This window comes from Coptis chinensis, chromosome 8 (assembly GCF_015680905.1).
Source record: "Coptis chinensis isolate HL-2020 chromosome 8, ASM1568090v1, whole genome shotgun sequence".
In the NCBI taxonomy this organism is placed as follows: Eukaryota; Viridiplantae; Streptophyta; class Magnoliopsida; order Ranunculales; family Ranunculaceae; genus Coptis; species Coptis chinensis.
In genome coordinates this window covers 78,134,566-78,153,933 of record NC_141463.1, presented here as the reverse complement: position 1 = coordinate 78,153,933, position 19,368 = coordinate 78,134,566, and the positions used below count along the sequence as shown (strand labels likewise).

At 33.0% G+C, this 19,368-nt stretch overlaps 2 protein-coding genes across 3 annotated transcripts; both read right to left on the bottom strand.

Moving 5' to 3' along the window:
- Positions 1–1,587: 1,587 nt before the first annotated feature.
- Positions 1,588–8,363, bottom strand: ATH9 (ABC2 homolog 9). 2 transcript variants are annotated; one of them, XM_086576708.1, is made up of 12 exons: positions 8,110–8,363; positions 7,879–8,033; positions 7,678–7,803; positions 7,492–7,587; positions 7,289–7,389; positions 7,091–7,127; positions 5,111–5,329; positions 4,612–4,723; positions 4,198–4,289; positions 3,912–4,091; positions 3,131–3,244; positions 1,588–2,064 (listed from the first exon to the last, which is right to left on the bottom strand). In XM_086576708.1, the coding sequence occupies exons 1-12, from the start codon at positions 8,294–8,296 to the stop codon at positions 1,864–1,866; spliced, it is 1,620 nt and encodes a 539-aa protein (XP_086432834.1). In that variant the 5' UTR covers positions 8,297–8,363; the 3' UTR covers positions 1,588–1,863. The 2 variants fall into 2 exon arrangements, with proteins under 2 accessions (XP_086432834.1, XP_086432835.1); XM_086576709.1 differs by having other exon boundaries at positions 1,588–2,058; positions 8,110–8,352.
- A 1,749-nt stretch (positions 8,364–10,112) lies between these two features.
- Positions 10,113–10,490, bottom strand: LOC147483241 (putative fasciclin-like arabinogalactan protein 20). Its single transcript, XM_086579515.1, has one exon. The coding sequence runs from the start codon at positions 10,488–10,490 to the stop codon at positions 10,113–10,115; it is 378 nt and encodes a 125-aa protein (XP_086435641.1).
- Between the last annotated feature and the right edge of the window lie 8,878 nt (positions 10,491–19,368).

Sequence of the window (19,368 nt, the reverse complement as noted above, 5' to 3'; positions counted from 1 at the left end):
GATGGATTCATCCCCATTTTTTTCTAACTTCTCTACAATTATTATAACAACATATTACTAAAATAGAATAATAGATGGATTCATCATCCCCATTTTTTTCCCCATTTTTTTCTAACTTATCTACACTATATGATAGCCAGGTTATCAGGAACCACACTTCTAAACTGAATAGACTATTTCTAATCTCTCATGTTTTACAATTTATAAACATCTTTCTCAATTATTCTAATCAGCTCCCTCCGTTTTAAGTAATTTACAAACAACTTCCTCACCTCACTGAAATTAGAATTAGCTTTCATATTATTTAAAATAATTTAGAAAATCTCATTCACGTCACTGAAATTATAATCAACCCCTCTTAATGTTTTTATATTGTTTTTTAAAGATATTAAAGGGTTCACGTACTTATACCATTAAACAAAAAATCAACCCCTCTTAATGTTTTTATATTGTTTTTTAAAAATGTTAAAGGGTTCGCGTACTTGTATGAGTTGTATCATTAAACAAAACTAGCTCTAGTATTGTTTCAATTGTCATAAAGGACGTGTTAAATATAAACATATGGTAACACAATGTTGTCATTTCCTCTTGGTCTTGATTTCCACAATACGTGGTCTCTTGAGATTTTTTTTTCTATTATTTATTATTATTATTATTATTATTATTTTTTTTTTTTTTTTTGGTCTAAGAAAAAGCCCATATAACTATTCAATTACTGTTACTTAAAAACCAGATAACTACCCAAGACCTACACGGCTACACCAGCTTAGTTGCTTATGCACTACTTCTCACGTTCGTTTGTGGCTCATTGATTTACTGCAACTGGCAAGTCGCATTGACCACAGCTAATTGTTATTGTTAATAGTGTATTAATCTTTGAGATTAAGACAAATAACAAGAAAAATGAAAACAATTAGATTTTTGATATCAAATCTTTCCTGCCATCTTAATATAGAATCATGTACTAACTAAGGGGTCTGAAACATTAGTTTTCAGCGTTCAGGGACTTGGAGAAGGTCTTTCGAATACCCTTCCCAATATTGAGTAGGTAATTTAAGATTTCCTTATTTACTTAATTTAGAAACACCTCACTCACTAAATTTAAAATAAACCCCACTTTTATTAATATAATTTGAACAAAGTCCCTTTTTTATTAATAATTTAAAAACACCTCTCTAATATCACTTAAATTAAATAATTACCTCTATTTCCCACATTGAAATTAAAACAAGCCCTATTTTATTATTGATAATTTAAAAGAACCTCCCGAATATCACTTAAATAACATAATTATCTTCCATTTTGTTTAAAATAAATAAATTGATGACTCTCTCCTATATAATTACAATTACCATTTACAATTAGAATCCAAAGAAACCATGCCAACTATCAATCTCGAAGGACGAGTTTCAAGACTTAAAAAAACCGATGCGTAGCAAGGTTTGCATACTCGTCAAAATCAAAACCTGAGAAACCTCTATATCAAACACTGTCCATTGTATCAAAGTAGCACAGCAAACATCACAAACGAAGTATGAAGGATAGGTTTTTCATAGTCTGGTGATGTTATACATTAAGATCTGAACATAAAACAATCAAGGGATCAACAATATATAATTTATTTGGTACTTTCAACTTTTTCCCCATTCATGGGGTTTTACAGTTGCAGACTTTTGCAGGTCATGTTTCTCAACTTTTTTGGAAAAAGAATACAAGAATACGAGTTTAATGAAAACAATTGGAATTTCATCCGAGCTCAAACAGGAGATCAGAGTTGTCTCAGAGAGAAAGAATATTAAGGAATGGCTGCAGAAAAAAGTTATCAAGTATAGAGTTTCTCTTTTTTTTCACTTCGTTCGAGTTTCATCCAGACAGAAGTTTAGTGAAACTTAGAAGCCACAAGGCAATCTGCATGCTGAAGAGTCTCACTTCCAATACTATTCCCTCTAACCATATGCTAAATCCCGACAAGAACGACTTCTTTTGTGACATCTTTGCCTCAATAACTGCTTCCGATGAAATTCTTCCAGTGATCAAGAATGTCTCAACCGAAGAACCCTGCAACTGCCAAATAGAGCATACAGACCACGGGTTAGAAAACCGTGAGCCAGCACAAGTATTATGAAAGATGATGCCAATTTAATATTCACAGTGCTTAATGTTATATAGAGTCTCCAGATGCAAACATGCATGTTTTCAAACCATTGTCCTATTTATAAGTTAGGAAACCTCTTGACCTTAAGTAAATTACACGAACCAACTACTCAACAAACGAACGAAAAAGGTAATCTTTTATAGCAGATGAGAGTTTTCATGGGAATTTCATCTTATTGTCGAGAGTATTCATTAGGACATTAGATAATAGAGCTCAGACTACTCTCATCAGAGAGATCTACCAGGGAGGAACCTAATTGTAATGCCTCAAGGCATCTCAAAAAGAAATCAGACACAAGGAATTTCTTATTATCCCATGAAAATTCTCATGTGCAGTCAAACAAAACCCAAGTCCTTTTTCTGAATATGCAATATTCCAGAAGACAGATGGAAACTAAGATCACATATGCGGTTGTGAGCTTGTTCACGGATATCATCCCAATGGAACCCAGCAAAGCACCTTGGAACGACTGTCTATGGTAGTGTCCAATAAAGGCCATAGTTCGGACTCCAGAAATAGTATCACTAGAATAACTACTACTGCAAAGATAATAAATGACCTCTAAAATGGCAACTCGAAATAATAGGCCAACTCTGACGTCTCATTAGAAGGTAGCGATGCCTACTTAGAATCTATGAGCAGCAAAATTGCAAGAGTTAAATGTGTCCAGTACAGAGAGCTCTGATATGCATCAAGTTGCAGTTTAAGCTATACAGGGGAGGACTCATGGTTCACAAATTATGCAAACTCCAGCAGTTGAACATAATGATGCATGCATAGATTATCAGAAGAGTAATTTGAAATGTAAATAGGTATATTTGAAACATCAATTACGAGAACATTCCCACAATGGTTGATGAAGAAAAACTGGATATGGAAGCAGACCTAGCATCCCACATAAACTCAAACTAAAGCATAAATAACAAACAATCTTCTATGAAACTGCTTAAGCAAAGAAGAAATTTACGGTATTACCAGACAGTTAGTGACAGCTCGTAAGCAGTCATTGGTCTTTAGCATTAGTAGAATTACACGTGGGAGTCTCCTTAGAAGCTCCGAGATTTGAGGGAAATACTGAGAAGCATACATCTGTGAAAGGGAGCAACACAATGAAGCAAAGGATAACAAAGTTTGATAAAACATTAAACTAAACTTGCTAATTAGAGCAACAATGTGATCTCTTTTTTAAAAATATTGGAACATTATCCTAAATAACCCCTCAACCCTTGAACCACCCTTCCGAGATAAAGTTGGAAAAAGGTCCTCAGACCTGGGGACTTCTAAGGTTTCAGCAGAGGGGCAGTAATAGTGCAAGATCATAGGGGGTCTGCACAGCATCGCAAACATTCTTTAATTTGGTCCTACCCTCAGTTAAAAGCATTGGTCTAGATTAAAGTTATGACTTTTAGGCTCTACAAACTAAAAGTACAAATACAGCCATTCACTAACTATGCAAACCACATCTCCATTGCAACTTCAACGTTTTTGCAATGCTAAAAATTTCTTATTCTTTTTGAAGATATCAAAGGTTTCTTATGGGTGATGGCGCTGAGGGACAATGTAGGATGGCCTTCCCAAACTTACTGCATGGGTAGGATAACCGTATTCAGTAATAAGGTGTACAGTGTAACTTATTATCGAGGTGACAGTGTGAAAACTCAAAACTCTCATTCCAGTGTACATGCTTGATATAGTAATTTAAATAGTTCAAAGCCAAAAACTTAATTGATAAAGAATGGTAGCAGTAGCAAATAACCTGGAGTTCTGAACGGTCACTGTCATTGCCTTTTATAACTAAATGATCAGCAGCTGGGTCGATGACCCTATTCCATGGCCTCATAGTGAGAATCCCAGCGAACAGCGCATACAGATCTTCTCCAGCACCCAATTTCATGCTATTTTGCTTTATTGCATTAGCATCAGCAAATACCAATGCCTGTAGGATCAAAAAGATGAAAGGGAAATCTCAATAAGTTTCTTTTAGACATACATGGCATGCAGCCAAGCTTGGGGTCAGTTTCTTAAGGGAAGAAGATTGGTACCTTCCAGAGTGCAGCATAGTTTATTCTAGTTGGAAAATCAAGTTCCTTGTACAAACCATGGTCTAGTAATATCAGCTGGGGTTTTCTCTTACCTACAAATAGTAAGTGGAATACCAAGTAAGAGTGACTATAACAGAGAAAGGACAGTACACAAGTTACACACATTCTTCAATGATAATAAACAGTAGCAGGCATCATCGATGAAAATGAGCACAGAATGTGAGGACAACAATGATGGATACTGAAGGGTCAATAATGCAGCAGTAAGCACTGAATAGGAGTCTCTTTCCCTTTAGCGATGGTGAATGAGGAAAAAGGTAACTGGTGCCTTACTTTTTCACTTAACTTGGTTTCTCAGCCATAATAAATTTATATATCGAATCCCGAACATAATAACATAAACAAGAGGACTACCTATAATGCTCCTCTTGCCATCAGGTAAAGGTCGAACCAACATGTTGGCTGCATGTGGATCACAATGTACGAACCCATGTTTAAAAGTCATTTCTGCAAAAGCTTTGGTAACCTGTGAAATTCAGGACAAATATTTGTTGATGGTCATTATATTATTCATATTCAACAATACACAAAGCTAAAAAGGGAAATAAACTCCAGAGCCCTCCCAACCAAGAAATATATAGCCTACCCATTCGGCCGTTCCATAAACTCAATTCCCAAGTATTCTTTGGGATTGTACAAACTACTTCACTGAGTAATTTAGGAAAAATGTGATTAAGTCAGATGGCTAGGATCACCTTATTGAGTTGGTCTCTTGCTTAGGAAATCTTTAAGTGATACTCATCTGATGATGGCCTGTTAGCACAAGTAGTTTGCACAAGTGGTTATTCTAATCTATACATTCCCCTTATAGATACACCTATATCTCATCAGGTGCTAGGAGCCAATAACTTACTAGTTTTGCTACTTCTCTTGGTTGAATTCCAAGCCTTTGAATTTTCTTCACATCAGTAATCTCCGCAGCATCAATAAATTCCATTGTCAACAACTTCGAGGTACTTAAATTCCAATAAACCCTTGGAGCATATACATAATCTGAAAGATGAGGAGATAATCGCCTAAAGTTCTCCAAACACTTCTCGCTGTTCTTGGCCTCAACCAAGAAATCTAACTCCTGAAATCAACAAATTTTAACCGGTTAACATTTGTTCAAACTACTTTGACCGATCTTGAAATCATGCGATTGAATAAAGTGAGTGAAGCGAATGGTAAACACACATAAAATACTAAAAAGGAAGCTATAGCTCAAGCCTGCATCTAAAATGAACCAGGGGATCAAAGATCACAGGTTTGCAACAAATAAAAAAGATTTAAGTAAATGTGAACACACCACACATAAAATACACTCAAATGGTCATTGACGAAGTTTTCAAATTTTCAACAGGAACATGCAACTGAGAGCAGTGGTTAATAAAGAATTTTGGGTTTATACGCGTCTCTGGTTGAGGGAGATCTCAAGAGGCAAATTGCAGTGATGGAAGAACTAGAAAAGCTACATACGAATTTCAAAAGCTTGAATTCGGTTTCAAGATCCCGACACAGGGACTCTATTTCGCTTACTGGCTACTACCCTGTGTATTATTGGATTTCTGTTTTGTGTCTTTTCAGAGCCAAAATCATGTCCTAAATTCAGAGGCAGTAACAAGCCAGGATTGCGATTCAAGAGTTCTGGATCAGGGATCCCAAAGTTTTCTTGATTTTCCTAGTCTACTGGCTGTAGAATTTTGGTTGAAAGCAAAGATGCCCTCTGGGATCTAATGTTGCATCTCTGAAAGGATATGAGGTTATTACAAGGATCCTGAAGTAATACAAACAAGTCGATCTTTGACTTGACTTCCAGTTAAAGGTTTGAAGCTGGCCTTCAACATCTTCTCTAAGCTGAAAACTTTCTAATTGCACGATAAGATATCAGGCTGTTAGGCAAGACACAAAGTTGTTAAACCATCTCTCCATTTTTTTCCTTTTTGGGAAAAGTATATAAGAACATTTTTAACTTTGATCAATTCAAATGAATTTGGCTTGATCCACTAAAAGAAAAAAAAATGATATTGGTCAAATTTAAACCTGTTAGAGTTCTAGGAGAGCCATTAGATAGGTGAGACACTTCGTCCAGTGTCCCTTGGGTCATGGGGGGCCCTTAATCCCCATGATCCCGGATTTTTTTTTGAGGTTTTCCATATTGTAAACACATTATTTTCCTATATAAGAAATGTGAGAGAAGGCCGAAACTAACTAAGTTATACTCTCTGTTCTCTCTAAACTTTCTTCTTCACTAGAAATAATATATTTTACTAAACCCCTAAAGTCTAGGTTGACATTGGCAATATATCAACTGTAAGCAGACCAGTTTTGCCAAGGAAAAATTGATGCTTATGAAATTTCAAAAGATAAAAAGTATCGGCCCACGATATACAAGATGTCGATCTCTGAAAACTTGGCAGATATATGAAATTCGTGAGCTTCGAGGCGTTTTGTACTATGGATCTGACTACTATTGTTGAACCTATAAGAGAATGAAATTTTGCAAGTCTGTTCTATAATAAGGTGCCTACGAAGTACGAACCAAACTCAGTCATCAGGCAATTGAAAATGACTAATCTTGGTGATCCTTACAAGTTACAACGCAAGTAAAAGACTTTTCAAGTTTTTAGTGAGACGCTGGTTCCTTCTCTAATTGGAAATATAACAATTCACTCACCATAAATCAACAATCAGAAACGTGCTTGTAAATTATAGATATAATTATATAAAACACCTAATTTGTGACACTCTAATCATAGATTACAAACAGAGCAGAAAAGCAAGAACCCAAATAACCTGAGATGGTCAAGTAGATGAATAACATAGAAAATTTTATATCGTTAGGCATACTTGCCTTTGGTAAACTCTCACGCATTTCGTCAATCAACCACCTACAATATTAAGTTAAGAGCAGTTAAATCCTAATATTTAGAGGCCAGAAAATTAGAAAATAAACATAAAGATGATGTATAGATGTCTTTATTAGTCATCCGTATGCTCAAAATCCATTTTTAAGACCTGCATATTTGAAGCAAACAGAAGAAGCTAGTACCTATAATCAAACGATGGAAAGAGCCGATGTAAGGTATTCACTATGAATTCCACAGTTGCATAATCTGCAGCTGCAGTATCTGTCATGTGTGTATGCTGAACCTGGACATCAAGGAAGTAATAAAATATGGAAAGCAAAGCTAGTAAGGAATAATGACCAAACTGTGAATTTAGAAAAAAATGACTAGTGAGAAGCTTAAACACCTTAACAGCAACTTTGTCTCCATAACGAGTACGAGCAGCATGAACTTGAGCCAGGGAAGCACTTGCCAATGGGACTGGATCAAACTCAAGAAAAATCTGTAAATCAACAAAGACTCTACTCAGTATGTAAGTATTTATGCAAAAGGCTAAAGAATGCAATCAATTAGCAAGAACATGGACACGTACTTCATCCGGCTTCAGTCCAAGCTCTTTCTTAAAGACCTGACATACTTGCTCATATGAAGAAACAGGACATTTATTCAACATAGTAGCCCTCATTGTGTGTACATACTCTGCAGGAACCAAGTATTCCTGCATGGGAAAAAGATATCAAACTATAACACAAACCAGTTAAGAAAAAGGGGATGTATTGAGTTGAGAAATGACCAGCTGAGCAATATGTTGACCAAGCTTGATATAAATTCCTCCATTTCTAAAACACAAGTCTTGAAGCCTAGTCGCACACCGTGTATGAACTTGACGTTTAACTTTTTCCCTTTCGACACTTCCCTCTACAAGACCCCATAATGAGTACTCATAGTCTGCGCAAAAGACAACATATTTATTTAGTTTTAGAGAAAAATATATTTATTTAAAGGGATAAAGAGAGGGATGGACCCAAGGCAATTGTGGCAGCAGTGAGAGAATCACGAACGAGACGAAGGGGGACATTTGTGAAGATTTTGAGAGTGGTTTGCGGGTCGTCTGACGTGGCAATTGTACCCACGGCAGCTCCTATGCCTAGAGACGTTGCTAATAATCCTAGTTTCCTTCCTGACCGCCAAAGCGATCGGGTAGTAGCCATTCTTATTTTGTTTTTTTATTAACGAGAGAGAGAGAAATGTTTCAATCCGACATATGTGTTTGCAGCCGAAAATATTCTGATATATCATCGGTATATATACTGGAAAATCAGGAGCGAAACATTGACAACCATTAGATGATGCTAATCTGGCGGTCAAAAAATTGAGTAAACTTTGCTATTGATTAAATATAGAATCCCTAGAACCGGACCCTATATTATTTTAACAAGTGAGCCCCGTCACACACAAATGATTTAAAGACCCAAAATGCTCTATTATTTGAGTAAGAGGAAATTGTTATTGAAAAAAAAACAAACAAACAAACAAATAACTGGCTTATTTGAGTATGAGATGTGTAAACGTGGGCTTTGGTAGCCTTCTCTTGGGTGCGCCGATGTTCCCAAGCAAGATTTTGAATTATTTTGAATTATAAGTTTTAACAGTGGCATTGTTGAATTGGGTCAATGTGTAATACAAATTATACAATCATACAACGTGTTGTGGAAGTTGCAAAAATGTATCCCTTACTGTAAAACCTTCTAACATTGTTAGCTACTGACAAATGGTTAAGATCTCCTCCTTAGTAGGCCAGATGCAGATTCACTAGTCTTTTACTCTTCTTACAGAGAAGCTAATGGTACAGCAATTGCTATGTGGATAGAGATCACGTCGCAAATCGAGGCATAACCCATGGAAGCTAGCTACTGACAAATGGTTAAGGTCTTCTCCTTAGTACGCCAGATGCACACTCACTAGTCTTGTACTCTTCTTACAGAGAAGGCAATGGTGCAACAACTGCTATGTGGATAGAGATGACAGTCCTCTTTTGCTACCAATTGGGTCAATTTGTTAAGGTGTATTATATTGTTTCCATCAGTATTCTCAATTTCTTACTGGTACAGGTCAAACTTCTTGGTCAATAACTCCAGGATGATTTATTTCATGAAGATTGGTTGATGAGTCTTCTAGACTTACAGACTATATATTGACCTTGCTGGTTTCCCTCTCTATTTTTGTGGTTAGTGTCAGATTCCTGGTTGAGGTTCAATATCATATAATTAATTAATTGTGCTGAATTTAAACACCTAAATTTGTCCTGTTAGTCTGTTACTGGTTAGCTAGATATACTGTTGCGTAATATATTCACTTAACAAGTATTTCCCACGGAGAAATGACCGTATCCTTGATTTGAAATATCCTAAGCCTAGCTAGCTACCCCGACTAGAACACAGAGTGGGATCAAAGAAACCAGACCAAGCCAGTAGCAGAAATTAGTGGAGTAGATGGCTAAGCCGAAAAGAAAATCAACAAGGGAATTAAGAAAACTGAACTGCTTACTACTCTATGAATCAAATTTTAACTACAGAGATTGACTCTCCATTATGGCAAACCCCTCACCATCTGATTGCTTTAAAAAATCCCTCACCATTTGAACTAGGAAAAGTTGCTAGATACCTCTCAAAGTTCACATTACATATAAGGGTTAAATTCCTTTCCTATAAAGGTAATTCAAAGTCAACCATAAACTTTCTACAATAATTCCAAATATCCAATCTGCTCAGTCTCAATCATTTTTCAAGTAAAACTAAAACATTAATTAACACAAAAAGTAATATATTGAATTAGTGAGAAATCATCAAACAGACGTCTATGTTTACACATACATTTCAACATCTGATCATTCTAAGAGGCATTACAACACACTGTTAATGAACATTCGAAAACACCCCGATTGAAACCAACTATTTCCACAAAATGTATTATACATCTATACGACTAGACTACCACAACAACAAATGACAAACCTATGCTAGAACATTAGAACTTTTCAGAGCTCACCATACTCCGTACCTCTTCTTCCTTCAAGCCAAGCATCTTTGCAATACCATGAACAACAATTCTATCCGTAGTATACATATCTGGATCGACGACATGAATTCCATTATTCAACACCAAAATATCACCAGAGCAGGTAACATTTATCTCAAAACCATCAGAAAAAGTCGGCAACGCAATATCTCCAGCTAGATTCACCAAATCCTTTAAACTCAGCTTGTATCCAACAACATGCCGACGAAATATCGAGTTATGATTACCGAAATTCTTTAAATGAAGCTTCATCTCAACATCCTTTGGCGCAAATACCGTAAACTGGTCTTCAATGGGTAATAATTGCAAATCAAGAAACGAAGCCATTACTGAGTAATCATTAGAAAACTCCTTTACAGATCCGAGAACAAAACTAGGCTTTACTTTTATTCAAGCAGATTTCTTTCTCCGAAGCCGATGAAGTAACAATTAATGAAACATTCTTGACAAATGTTGGAATCTTGGTTCCGAAAGGAAGTGATTCAAGAATCTTGATTGAATATTTCAATGGTGAATAATGATAGTTATTTTGAAAACGAATTTTGTTTGTGAAAGTATACTCAAGATCAGGAAAAGCAAAGATAGTTAATGATGATGAAGATTTGGTAATTAGAGTTTTAGATTCGTGTTCAAGGTATAAAGACATTCGTTTGTAACCAGATTTGTAAAGAGAAGTAACGGCTTCATCAAGAACTGGTTGAGAAAGTGGTGGTGAAATTGGGAAGAAAAATGAGAGTACGAAGAGAGAAATGAGGATGGGTAATAAAATCATAACTAGTTTCACCATTCATTTCATTTTTTTTTTTTTGAGCTGAGAGAGAGAAGAAAGTGGAATTTGTAGAGAGAAGTTTTGGCGGGAAAAGAATACACGTGGCGTTTGTTGGAACCTTGAGAAGTGGTTGAGTCATATTTGTCTAGAGTTAGTTGTAAATATTATGAGATCTGTTTTGTAATAACAACCAATTCATCAAATATATTAAACGGTTACTTCTCAATTTTTATCTCTAGTGCTCGTTGTAGTGTTGTTTTTTACCAGTATGTATGTTGAACTTTTACTAGAAGCATGTTTGTAATTGAGCAGAGCTCCACTACACAAACAATTTGTGGTTATGGTCAAATAAAGAGATAAGTTCATCTGGAAGGAGCAAATAATGACTACTAAATAGACTACTTAAATTGAGATGCAAGAATAGTGGTTTTGTTATGTTTAATTCATCTGAACACTTTTGCCCATTAAGAAAAATAGAACAATATATTTCATTTCTTCTGCTAATTTAGTAGTACATACATGCCATTCAATGCAAATAACATAAACAGGAAGGTTGGGGGATGCCACTTCTAATTGTCATTCAACCTACTAACTCTCAAGTGAGAACAACTTCAGCTTGGTGAAATTGTGTATTTCTTTCTCTGGTATCATCCTCACAGAAGTTCGTCTTAGGCTAAGCAGAGATACATCTTGTAACTCTGGACAATCATCTAGACAAATTGAGCGGAGGCTAGTGAGGCACGATAGTGAAGGTGGTAATTACTAAATAGAAGTATGGCTTATATCTGGGATTACAAGAGATTCCATCCCCGCAAAAAAAGTATCAGCATATTCGGACATTAAGGCTAAAGTGTGCTTCCCGAGAATTGCTTGCACTCCCCCAGCCGCTCTTTCGCTAATTCAATTCCCTACCAGCTAGCTAGTACCATAGTACAAAATATCCCGATATATCTCGATATTTGGGGATATCTATCCATATTTCAGAAAAAAATATATAAATATCACGATATGTTTAGAGATATATACGACTGCAAATATTGATGATATTTCAATGATATTTGTGATATTTGTGATATTTGGAGATATTTTGCAATATTTAAGGATATTTTGTGTATATAATAATTTTATTTAATATTTACCATTATATTTCAAATAAATATAAATAATGTATCATGATATATCAAAAAATATCCACAATATCTACGATATTTTTTGATATTTTGAATATATTCACGATATTTGCATGTGAAATAATGTCAAATATCCCCAAAAAGATAGATATATCCACGATACATATCCAGAAATGAAATATCGATAAATATCCATATCCTGATATTTTGTACTATGGCTAGTACAATAAACTCCTTGTCTCTTTTAGCAATTATTATGGCCACATCACGAACAATGTCATGCAACATATCATTTCCATCCCCATCTCCTTTTAACAACAAACATGAAGATGTAAGTTTGCCAATCACTCTGGCACGCAGTCAGCTCATTCCCTGCTTCCAAGTGGAAACATCTTTTAGTATGCCTTCTCCCATCACATGCCTCACCAATTCATCCATGCTGATTTTGTAGTCTTCGGGAAACAAACAACAAAATAAAAAGCATAATTAAAATTCATATATCACTCCGTAAAAAGTCATAGCTCAATTTTATTGGCTTGAAGACCCTTCCATCTAGGGGTACAAACGGATAGGTTCGGATTCGGATATGTCTGTATCCGAATCCGAATCCAATGGATATTAAAAAAATTATCCGATTTCGGATATCCGAATCGGATATCAAATAATATCCAATCCGAAAATTAATATTAATAAAAATTTTATTTGCTTTGAATAATTCATTTTACAACTATAAAAACTATATATATATATATATATATATATATATATATATATATATATATATATATATATATATATATATATATATATATATATTTGTCATTTATTATTATTATTTTATTATTATAATTTTATATAATATTTTATACAATAATAAATAAATAAATTAATTACATATAATAATTATTAATTTTTTAAATCGGATCGGATATTTTTGAATGTGGATATGGCAGTATCCGAAACCACTTCGGACATAAAAATTTATCCAAATCCGAAACCAATATCGAATACTAATTTGAATTGGATTCCAATATTTGGATATTCACTTGCACAGCTACTTCCATCTATATCCTTAATGGCATCGAAATCAGACTCCCTCAATTGTAGAAGTATAACTAGATTTTGGACCCGGGCATACGCCCGGGATCTATTAAATATTTTGTGTCCAGAAACGGCTTTACAAAATGTCTCACACAAATTTTTGAATCAGAATATATTTTTATTAAAAATAAACCGAAATACGTTAATGAGCAGCGATTATAATGCATAAGTACTTGGAAACTAAGGGATCAAATTAAGATAGCCTCTTCACTTTGTGGTTTAGGATATTAATCCATAAATTTCAAATATAATTATCTTAAACTCGATTTAGCTTGTATAATAGTTTTCTTAGATTTATAGTGATTTAGCAGGAAATTTTTGAACCAAAATATATTTTTATTAAAAATAAATTGAAATACGTTAATGAGCAAATGATTATGGTGGATAAGTACTTGAAAACTAAGGGATCAAATTGAGATAGCCTTTTCACTTTTTGGTTTAGGATATTAATCTGTAATTTTCAAATGGAATTATCTTAAACTCGATCTAGTTTGTATAATAGTTTTATTAGATTTATGGTGATTTAGTCAGAATCATCACCATTTCGACTTATGTACTAATGTGTACAAATCACTAAAACAGATTGATTGTTTCTATATCCTCAAAGAATATACTACTCCCACTTGAAAATATTTATCACATGAACGTGTTCTACGAACGGGAGCCGTTATATTAAATTATTCTAAAAAATATTAGCAACTATGCATAGCTATGAGATATGAAAATTATATTAATTACTCATTTAAATTTATTGCACCACTCTCTATAAAAAGAAAGCATCAAACTTTGATAAAACTCATCAACTTCTTTTTTTTGTTAGGTTTAACAATAGAAGTTTGATTGAAATTTTGTGAAAATGCCCATGTGGCAAAAATAATATTGAAGCTACTTAAATAGCAAAACATTTTCAATCACAAGAAAAGAATTATGATAAACACTACTTAAAATGTAAAACTATATTTGTCGAGACATTTATTCCCCCTACATATAATACAAATATGTTTTAGGGTTATTAGTTCAATGCATTTGCATCAAGTTTATGATTTTCTATTAATTATTTTTTGAGGTTAGTTTAATATAGTATGTTGCATCCAGTTTCCAAATTCTCATAAATTATTGTTTGAGGTTAGTTCAATGCAGTTGCATCAAGTTTCCAATCTTCTGTTAATTATCATTTGAGGTTAGTTCAGTGCAATTGCATTCACTTTATGATTTCCCGTTAATTATTTATTAAAATATTAATTTAGTATAGTTGCATCTAGTTTTCGATGTTTCGTTAATTAGTGTTTGAGATTAGTTCATTGCATTTGCATCTAGGTTCCAATCTCCCATTAATTACTCTTTGAGGTTAGTTCAATACATCTGCATCCAGTTTCTGATTTCCCGTTAATTGTTTTTCTAGGTTAGTTCGATAGTTTACAATTTCTATACAGTTTGCATATATGTAAGAGCATGTTTTTATAAACTCACTCTTGTTTTGGGTTCCTAATTACTCGTAATTACTCATGTGAGGAGGCTAAAAAAGTGAACATTTATGCTTTGAGGTCAGTGCAATACAGTTACATCCGACTTTCAATTTCTAGTTAACTATTTTTTTAGGTTATTTCAATGCATTTGCATCCAATTTTGGATTTCTTGCTAGTTAATCTCTAATTTTAGTTTAATGCAGTTGCATCCAATTTTTAGTTTTCCGTTAATTATTCTTTGAGATTAGTTCAATGCAGTTGCATCTAATTTTCGATTTTATGTTAATTGTTCTTTGAGGTTAGTTCAATGCATTTGCATCAAGTTTTTGATTTCCCATTAATTATTTTTTGAGGTTAGTTCAATGCATTTACATCAAATTTATAATTTCCGTTAATTATTCATTTAGGTTAGTTTGATCAGTTTCATCCATTTTTTAATGTTTCGTTAATTAGTCTATGAGATTAGTTTATTGCATTTGGATCCAGTTTCCGATTTTCTATTAATAACTCTTTAAGGTTAGTTCAATACATCTGCATCTAGTTTTTTATTATTTATGCTTTTAGGTTAGTTCGATACAATTATATCCGGTTTCTGATGTCCCGTTAACTATTCTTTGAGGTTATTTCAATGCATTTGCATTTAGTTTCCAATTTCCTACCAATTATTCTATGAGGTTAGTTCAATGCAGTTGCATTCGATTTTTGATTTTCTGTTAATTATTTTTTGAGTTAAGTTCAATGCATTTGCATCCAGTTTCCGGTTTTCCATTAATTATTATTTGAGGTTTCTTTGCTGTATTTGCATATCGTTTCCGATTTTCCATTAGATATTTTTCAAGGATTTGCATCCAATTTCTAATTTCCCGTAAGTTACTCTCTGTCGTTAGTTTAATGCAATTTGCATAAAGTTTCTAATTTCCCATTGATTACTCTTTGAGCTCAGTTATGTATTTGAATCCAGTTTCTGATTTCCTTATAATTATCTAATGTGGTGTATAATACCAACTTCTATTGATCCATATGTAGTGTCCTTACAAACATGATATAAAAAGTAAATTATGCTTAATTTACTATGTGCATGGGATCATCGAAGATTATTCAGTTCCCGATTTCTCGTTAATCATTTTTTAAATTATGCATGACTCACTACGTGGAATCTTCAAAGATTATCTACGAATGGGTGTTGTTATATTAATTATTCTGAAAAATATTTGCAAATATGCATAACTATTATATATTAATATTATATTAATTACTCAACCAAATTTCTTATAACGTGAAAATCTCACTCTCCATTAAAAAAAAAACTCACCTTTGATAAAATCCTTCAACTTCATTTTGTTGTTTAATAATAGAAATTTGATTGAAGTTTTGTGAGATTGCCTAATAAGGCGAAGTTCATATATATTGAAACTACTTGAATAGCAAGGAGTTCACAATCATCCGAAAGAGATAAGATAAATACCATTTTAAATGCAAAACTATACTTATCGAGACATTCCCACAACATATAACCCAACTATGTTTTGAGGTTAGTTCAATGCATTTGCATTCGGGTTTACGATTTTCACATTATTTATATTTTGAGATTAGTTCAATGCGGTTTCATCCAATTTCAATTCCGTTATTTATTTTTTGAGATCAGTTCAATGCGGTTGCATCTAGTTTATGATTTCTTGTTAATTATTCTTTTTCGGTTAGTTCAATACATTTGCATCCAGTTTCCAATTTTTGTTGTTAATTGTTATATTATTTGAGGTCAATTCAATGCATTTGCATCTAGTTTCGATTTCCCATTAATTATTTTGTAAGATTAGTTTAATGCATTTGCATCCATTTTTCGACATTTCTCATTTATTATTTAATAAAGTTGCATTTTCATCTAGTTTCCGATTTTCCGTTAATTATTGTTTGAGGTTAGTTCAATGAGTTTGCATTCAGTTTAGATTTTCCGTTAATTATTTACGGAGGTTTTATATTCCAATTTATTTTTTAGATTAGTTCGGTCTTGGTTGCATCCGGTTTTGATTCCCGTTAATTATTTTTTAAGATTAGTTCCACGCATTTGCATTATGTTTCTAATTTATAATTAATTTTTTTTTTGAAGTTAGTTCAATGCAGCTGCGTCTAGTTTCTGATTATCTGTTAATTTAATCTTTGAGGGTTAGCTCAATGCATTTGCATCCAATTTCCGATTTTCTGACAATTATTTTTTGATGTTAGTTTGATATATTTGCATCCAAGTTTTAATTTTCCGTTAATTATTCTTTGAGGTTAGTTTAATGCGGTTCTATCCATATTCTGATTTTCTATTATTTACTTTTTAAGATTAGTTTAATGCTTGCATTTGCATCCAGTTTCCGATTTCCTGTTAAATATTAGTTACGTTGAGGTTAGTTCGATGCATTTGCATCCAGTTTTCAGTTCCCCATTAATTTTTTTTTTTACATTAGTTTCAATCAATATTATATATATTTTAAAATATTTGTCATTATTGTTTTGTCGTTATTTTTTTTTTTCATTTTCTATTATATATTTTGTGATGTTATTTTTTGTATAATTGTTTTTAACTATGTTTTGAGCCATGTTAAGGATATATTTGAAATAAGTTAGGTGTTTTATCATAGACACTAAAATTGTATGATTTGTAATAGGAATTAGTTTTTATAAATCACTTATTTTTTGCAATTTTTTATTTGATCAAATATATAATAATTGGAACACTAAAAGTGTTTGATTCGTAATAGGAAATTACTTTCTACACATCACCTATTTTTTTAGCAATTTTTTTTTATTTGATCAAATATATAAGAATTGGAAATACACTCAAACTTTCTAAATACAAGAATTAGAAATACACTCAAACTGTATAAAGAGGTTCAATATACGTGGGATTATAGGCTATTAGAAAATATTATATTTCATACTAAAGTGCCACATAGGATAGAGAAAAAGCTAACTCTCATATTAGAGTGCCACATAGGAGAGAGAAAATTCTCCTTTAAAGGTCTCTGCTTTAGTATATAGACTAGGTATTATACCCGGGCATATGCCCGGGTTCTTTTATGAAATTTTCATTTCCAGCATTGTGTAATAGGAGTAAGGGTTTTATCATGTAATTTAACTAATTGAGAAATTTCATTTCCAGCATTGTGTAATAGGAGTAAGTGTATCATCATGTAATTTAACTAATTGAGAAATTATTGCATAATAAATCACAAACATGTAATAAATTTAAGCATATATTTTATGTGCTTGATAAGTTTAAAACTTGGCACAATCTATAACCTAATTATTATTCCTAAAATAAGTAATAGTTCCATTAAAATTTATTCTCTTGTTCATCATCATCACTAATGTTGATTATCTGAACAACTTCATCACTCGTCATGTCAACATTAGCAAATGATGTTAAGTAATTCTCTATTTTCTTGTCCAACGTGCATGATATCGACATCTTTGTTGTTGATTTATTTCATGAAACTGTTCATTGGCTTCTTGAAGTTGTATGATTTCGTTTGTAGCTTCTTCATGAATCGGCCTGATGATGATTGATTTAAGCTCCTTGCTTCTTTAAGTTGTTGTCGTATATGGGTAAGTTCTTTGAAGTTGAAATCTCGGCGTCCGAATTGGTACAATTCACGAAGTGATGTGAGAGCGGCACTGTGCAAATTGATTTTCAGCTATATTTTGTGTTTCTTCGAGTTCCATAACATGTTTGCAATGTTGACGAATTATCATAGTCGTCACAATCTTCTTTAAATATTCCTTGTAGAATAGGAACGTCTATAGTCACATTTGATCCAAATCACATGCCCTATAATTTCCGTTTTGTAAACTGGCGGTGTATAAATTTAGTTATGCAACGAAGATCGATTCAATATTGCTTTCCTTGAAATGGGAAATATTTTATCATGATCCATTTTGCTGCACAAAAATTAAACATAATTAGTAATGCGTTAAATTGTGAATAAGTTTATATACATGTTGGCATAATATCTACTATCGTGCCGATGCAATATTCGGATATGGCATTTACCCGTCTGATTGTTAATTATATTTGCTAAAGTAATATGCCAAGAAATATTTCCAAATTCAAATTCCAAATATTTGCTAAAGTCGCGTGTAATCCAAATTCCAAATAATTAGAATTCAAAAATTCAAATTCCACATAGCGATATTTCCAAATTCCAAATTCCACACAACGATATTTCTTTACTATTCAAGAATTGAAAAACACGCCATTGGCACTCACGGCAAACATTGAAGAATTGTAAAAAACATACACGTAAGTTGAAAACGGAAAGAAATTAGATTGTTGCAAAGAAGAAATCGTGAATATTTGTGTAGTCGGATCACGGTGTTATATAGAGTTGATTTTAGAATTCTAGTTGATTTTGAATTTGAAATATTGTTACATGATCGAATTCGATTTGGTTTTGAATTGGTAAGCCATTATATTTTGATTTGATTTTTGTTTAGGAATCTTTTGTTATTGCTCTGTAACCCCCTCCAAATAAAGGTTTTTGCTTTGTTTTTAGTGATTGAGATGCCATAAGAACGAGCTTCAAATGAAGGCTTGTCCTCCCCTAAGAAATGGAAAGACACTTGCGATGGAGGAAACAATTTTAAAGGCAACAGGTAACTCTCATCCTTGAATTACGTCATTTGTGGTTAATTGCACCAAGATTTTACGTTTTTTTCAAGTGCCTTTAATACCTAGTCAGACATTTCCAACA

Excerpts from the sequence above, each read along its gene's own strand:
- ATH9 (XM_086576708.1), bottom strand. The coding sequence starts at position 8,296 with ATGGCTACTACCCGATCGCTTTGGCGGTCAGGAAGGAAACTAGGATTA. Across the intron at positions 7,390-7,491 it reads GAGACAAAGTTGCTGTTAAG|GTTCAGCATACACACATGAC; the intron begins GTGTTTAAGCTT and ends CTTGATGTCCAG. Across the intron at positions 7,128-7,288 it reads TTTCCATCGTTTGATTATAG|GTGGTTGATTGACGAAATGC; the intron begins GTACTAGCTTCT and ends TTAATATTGTAG.
- LOC147483241 (XM_086579515.1), bottom strand. The coding sequence starts at position 10,490 with ATGGCTTCGTTTCTTGATTTGCAATTATTACCCATTGAAGACCAGTTT.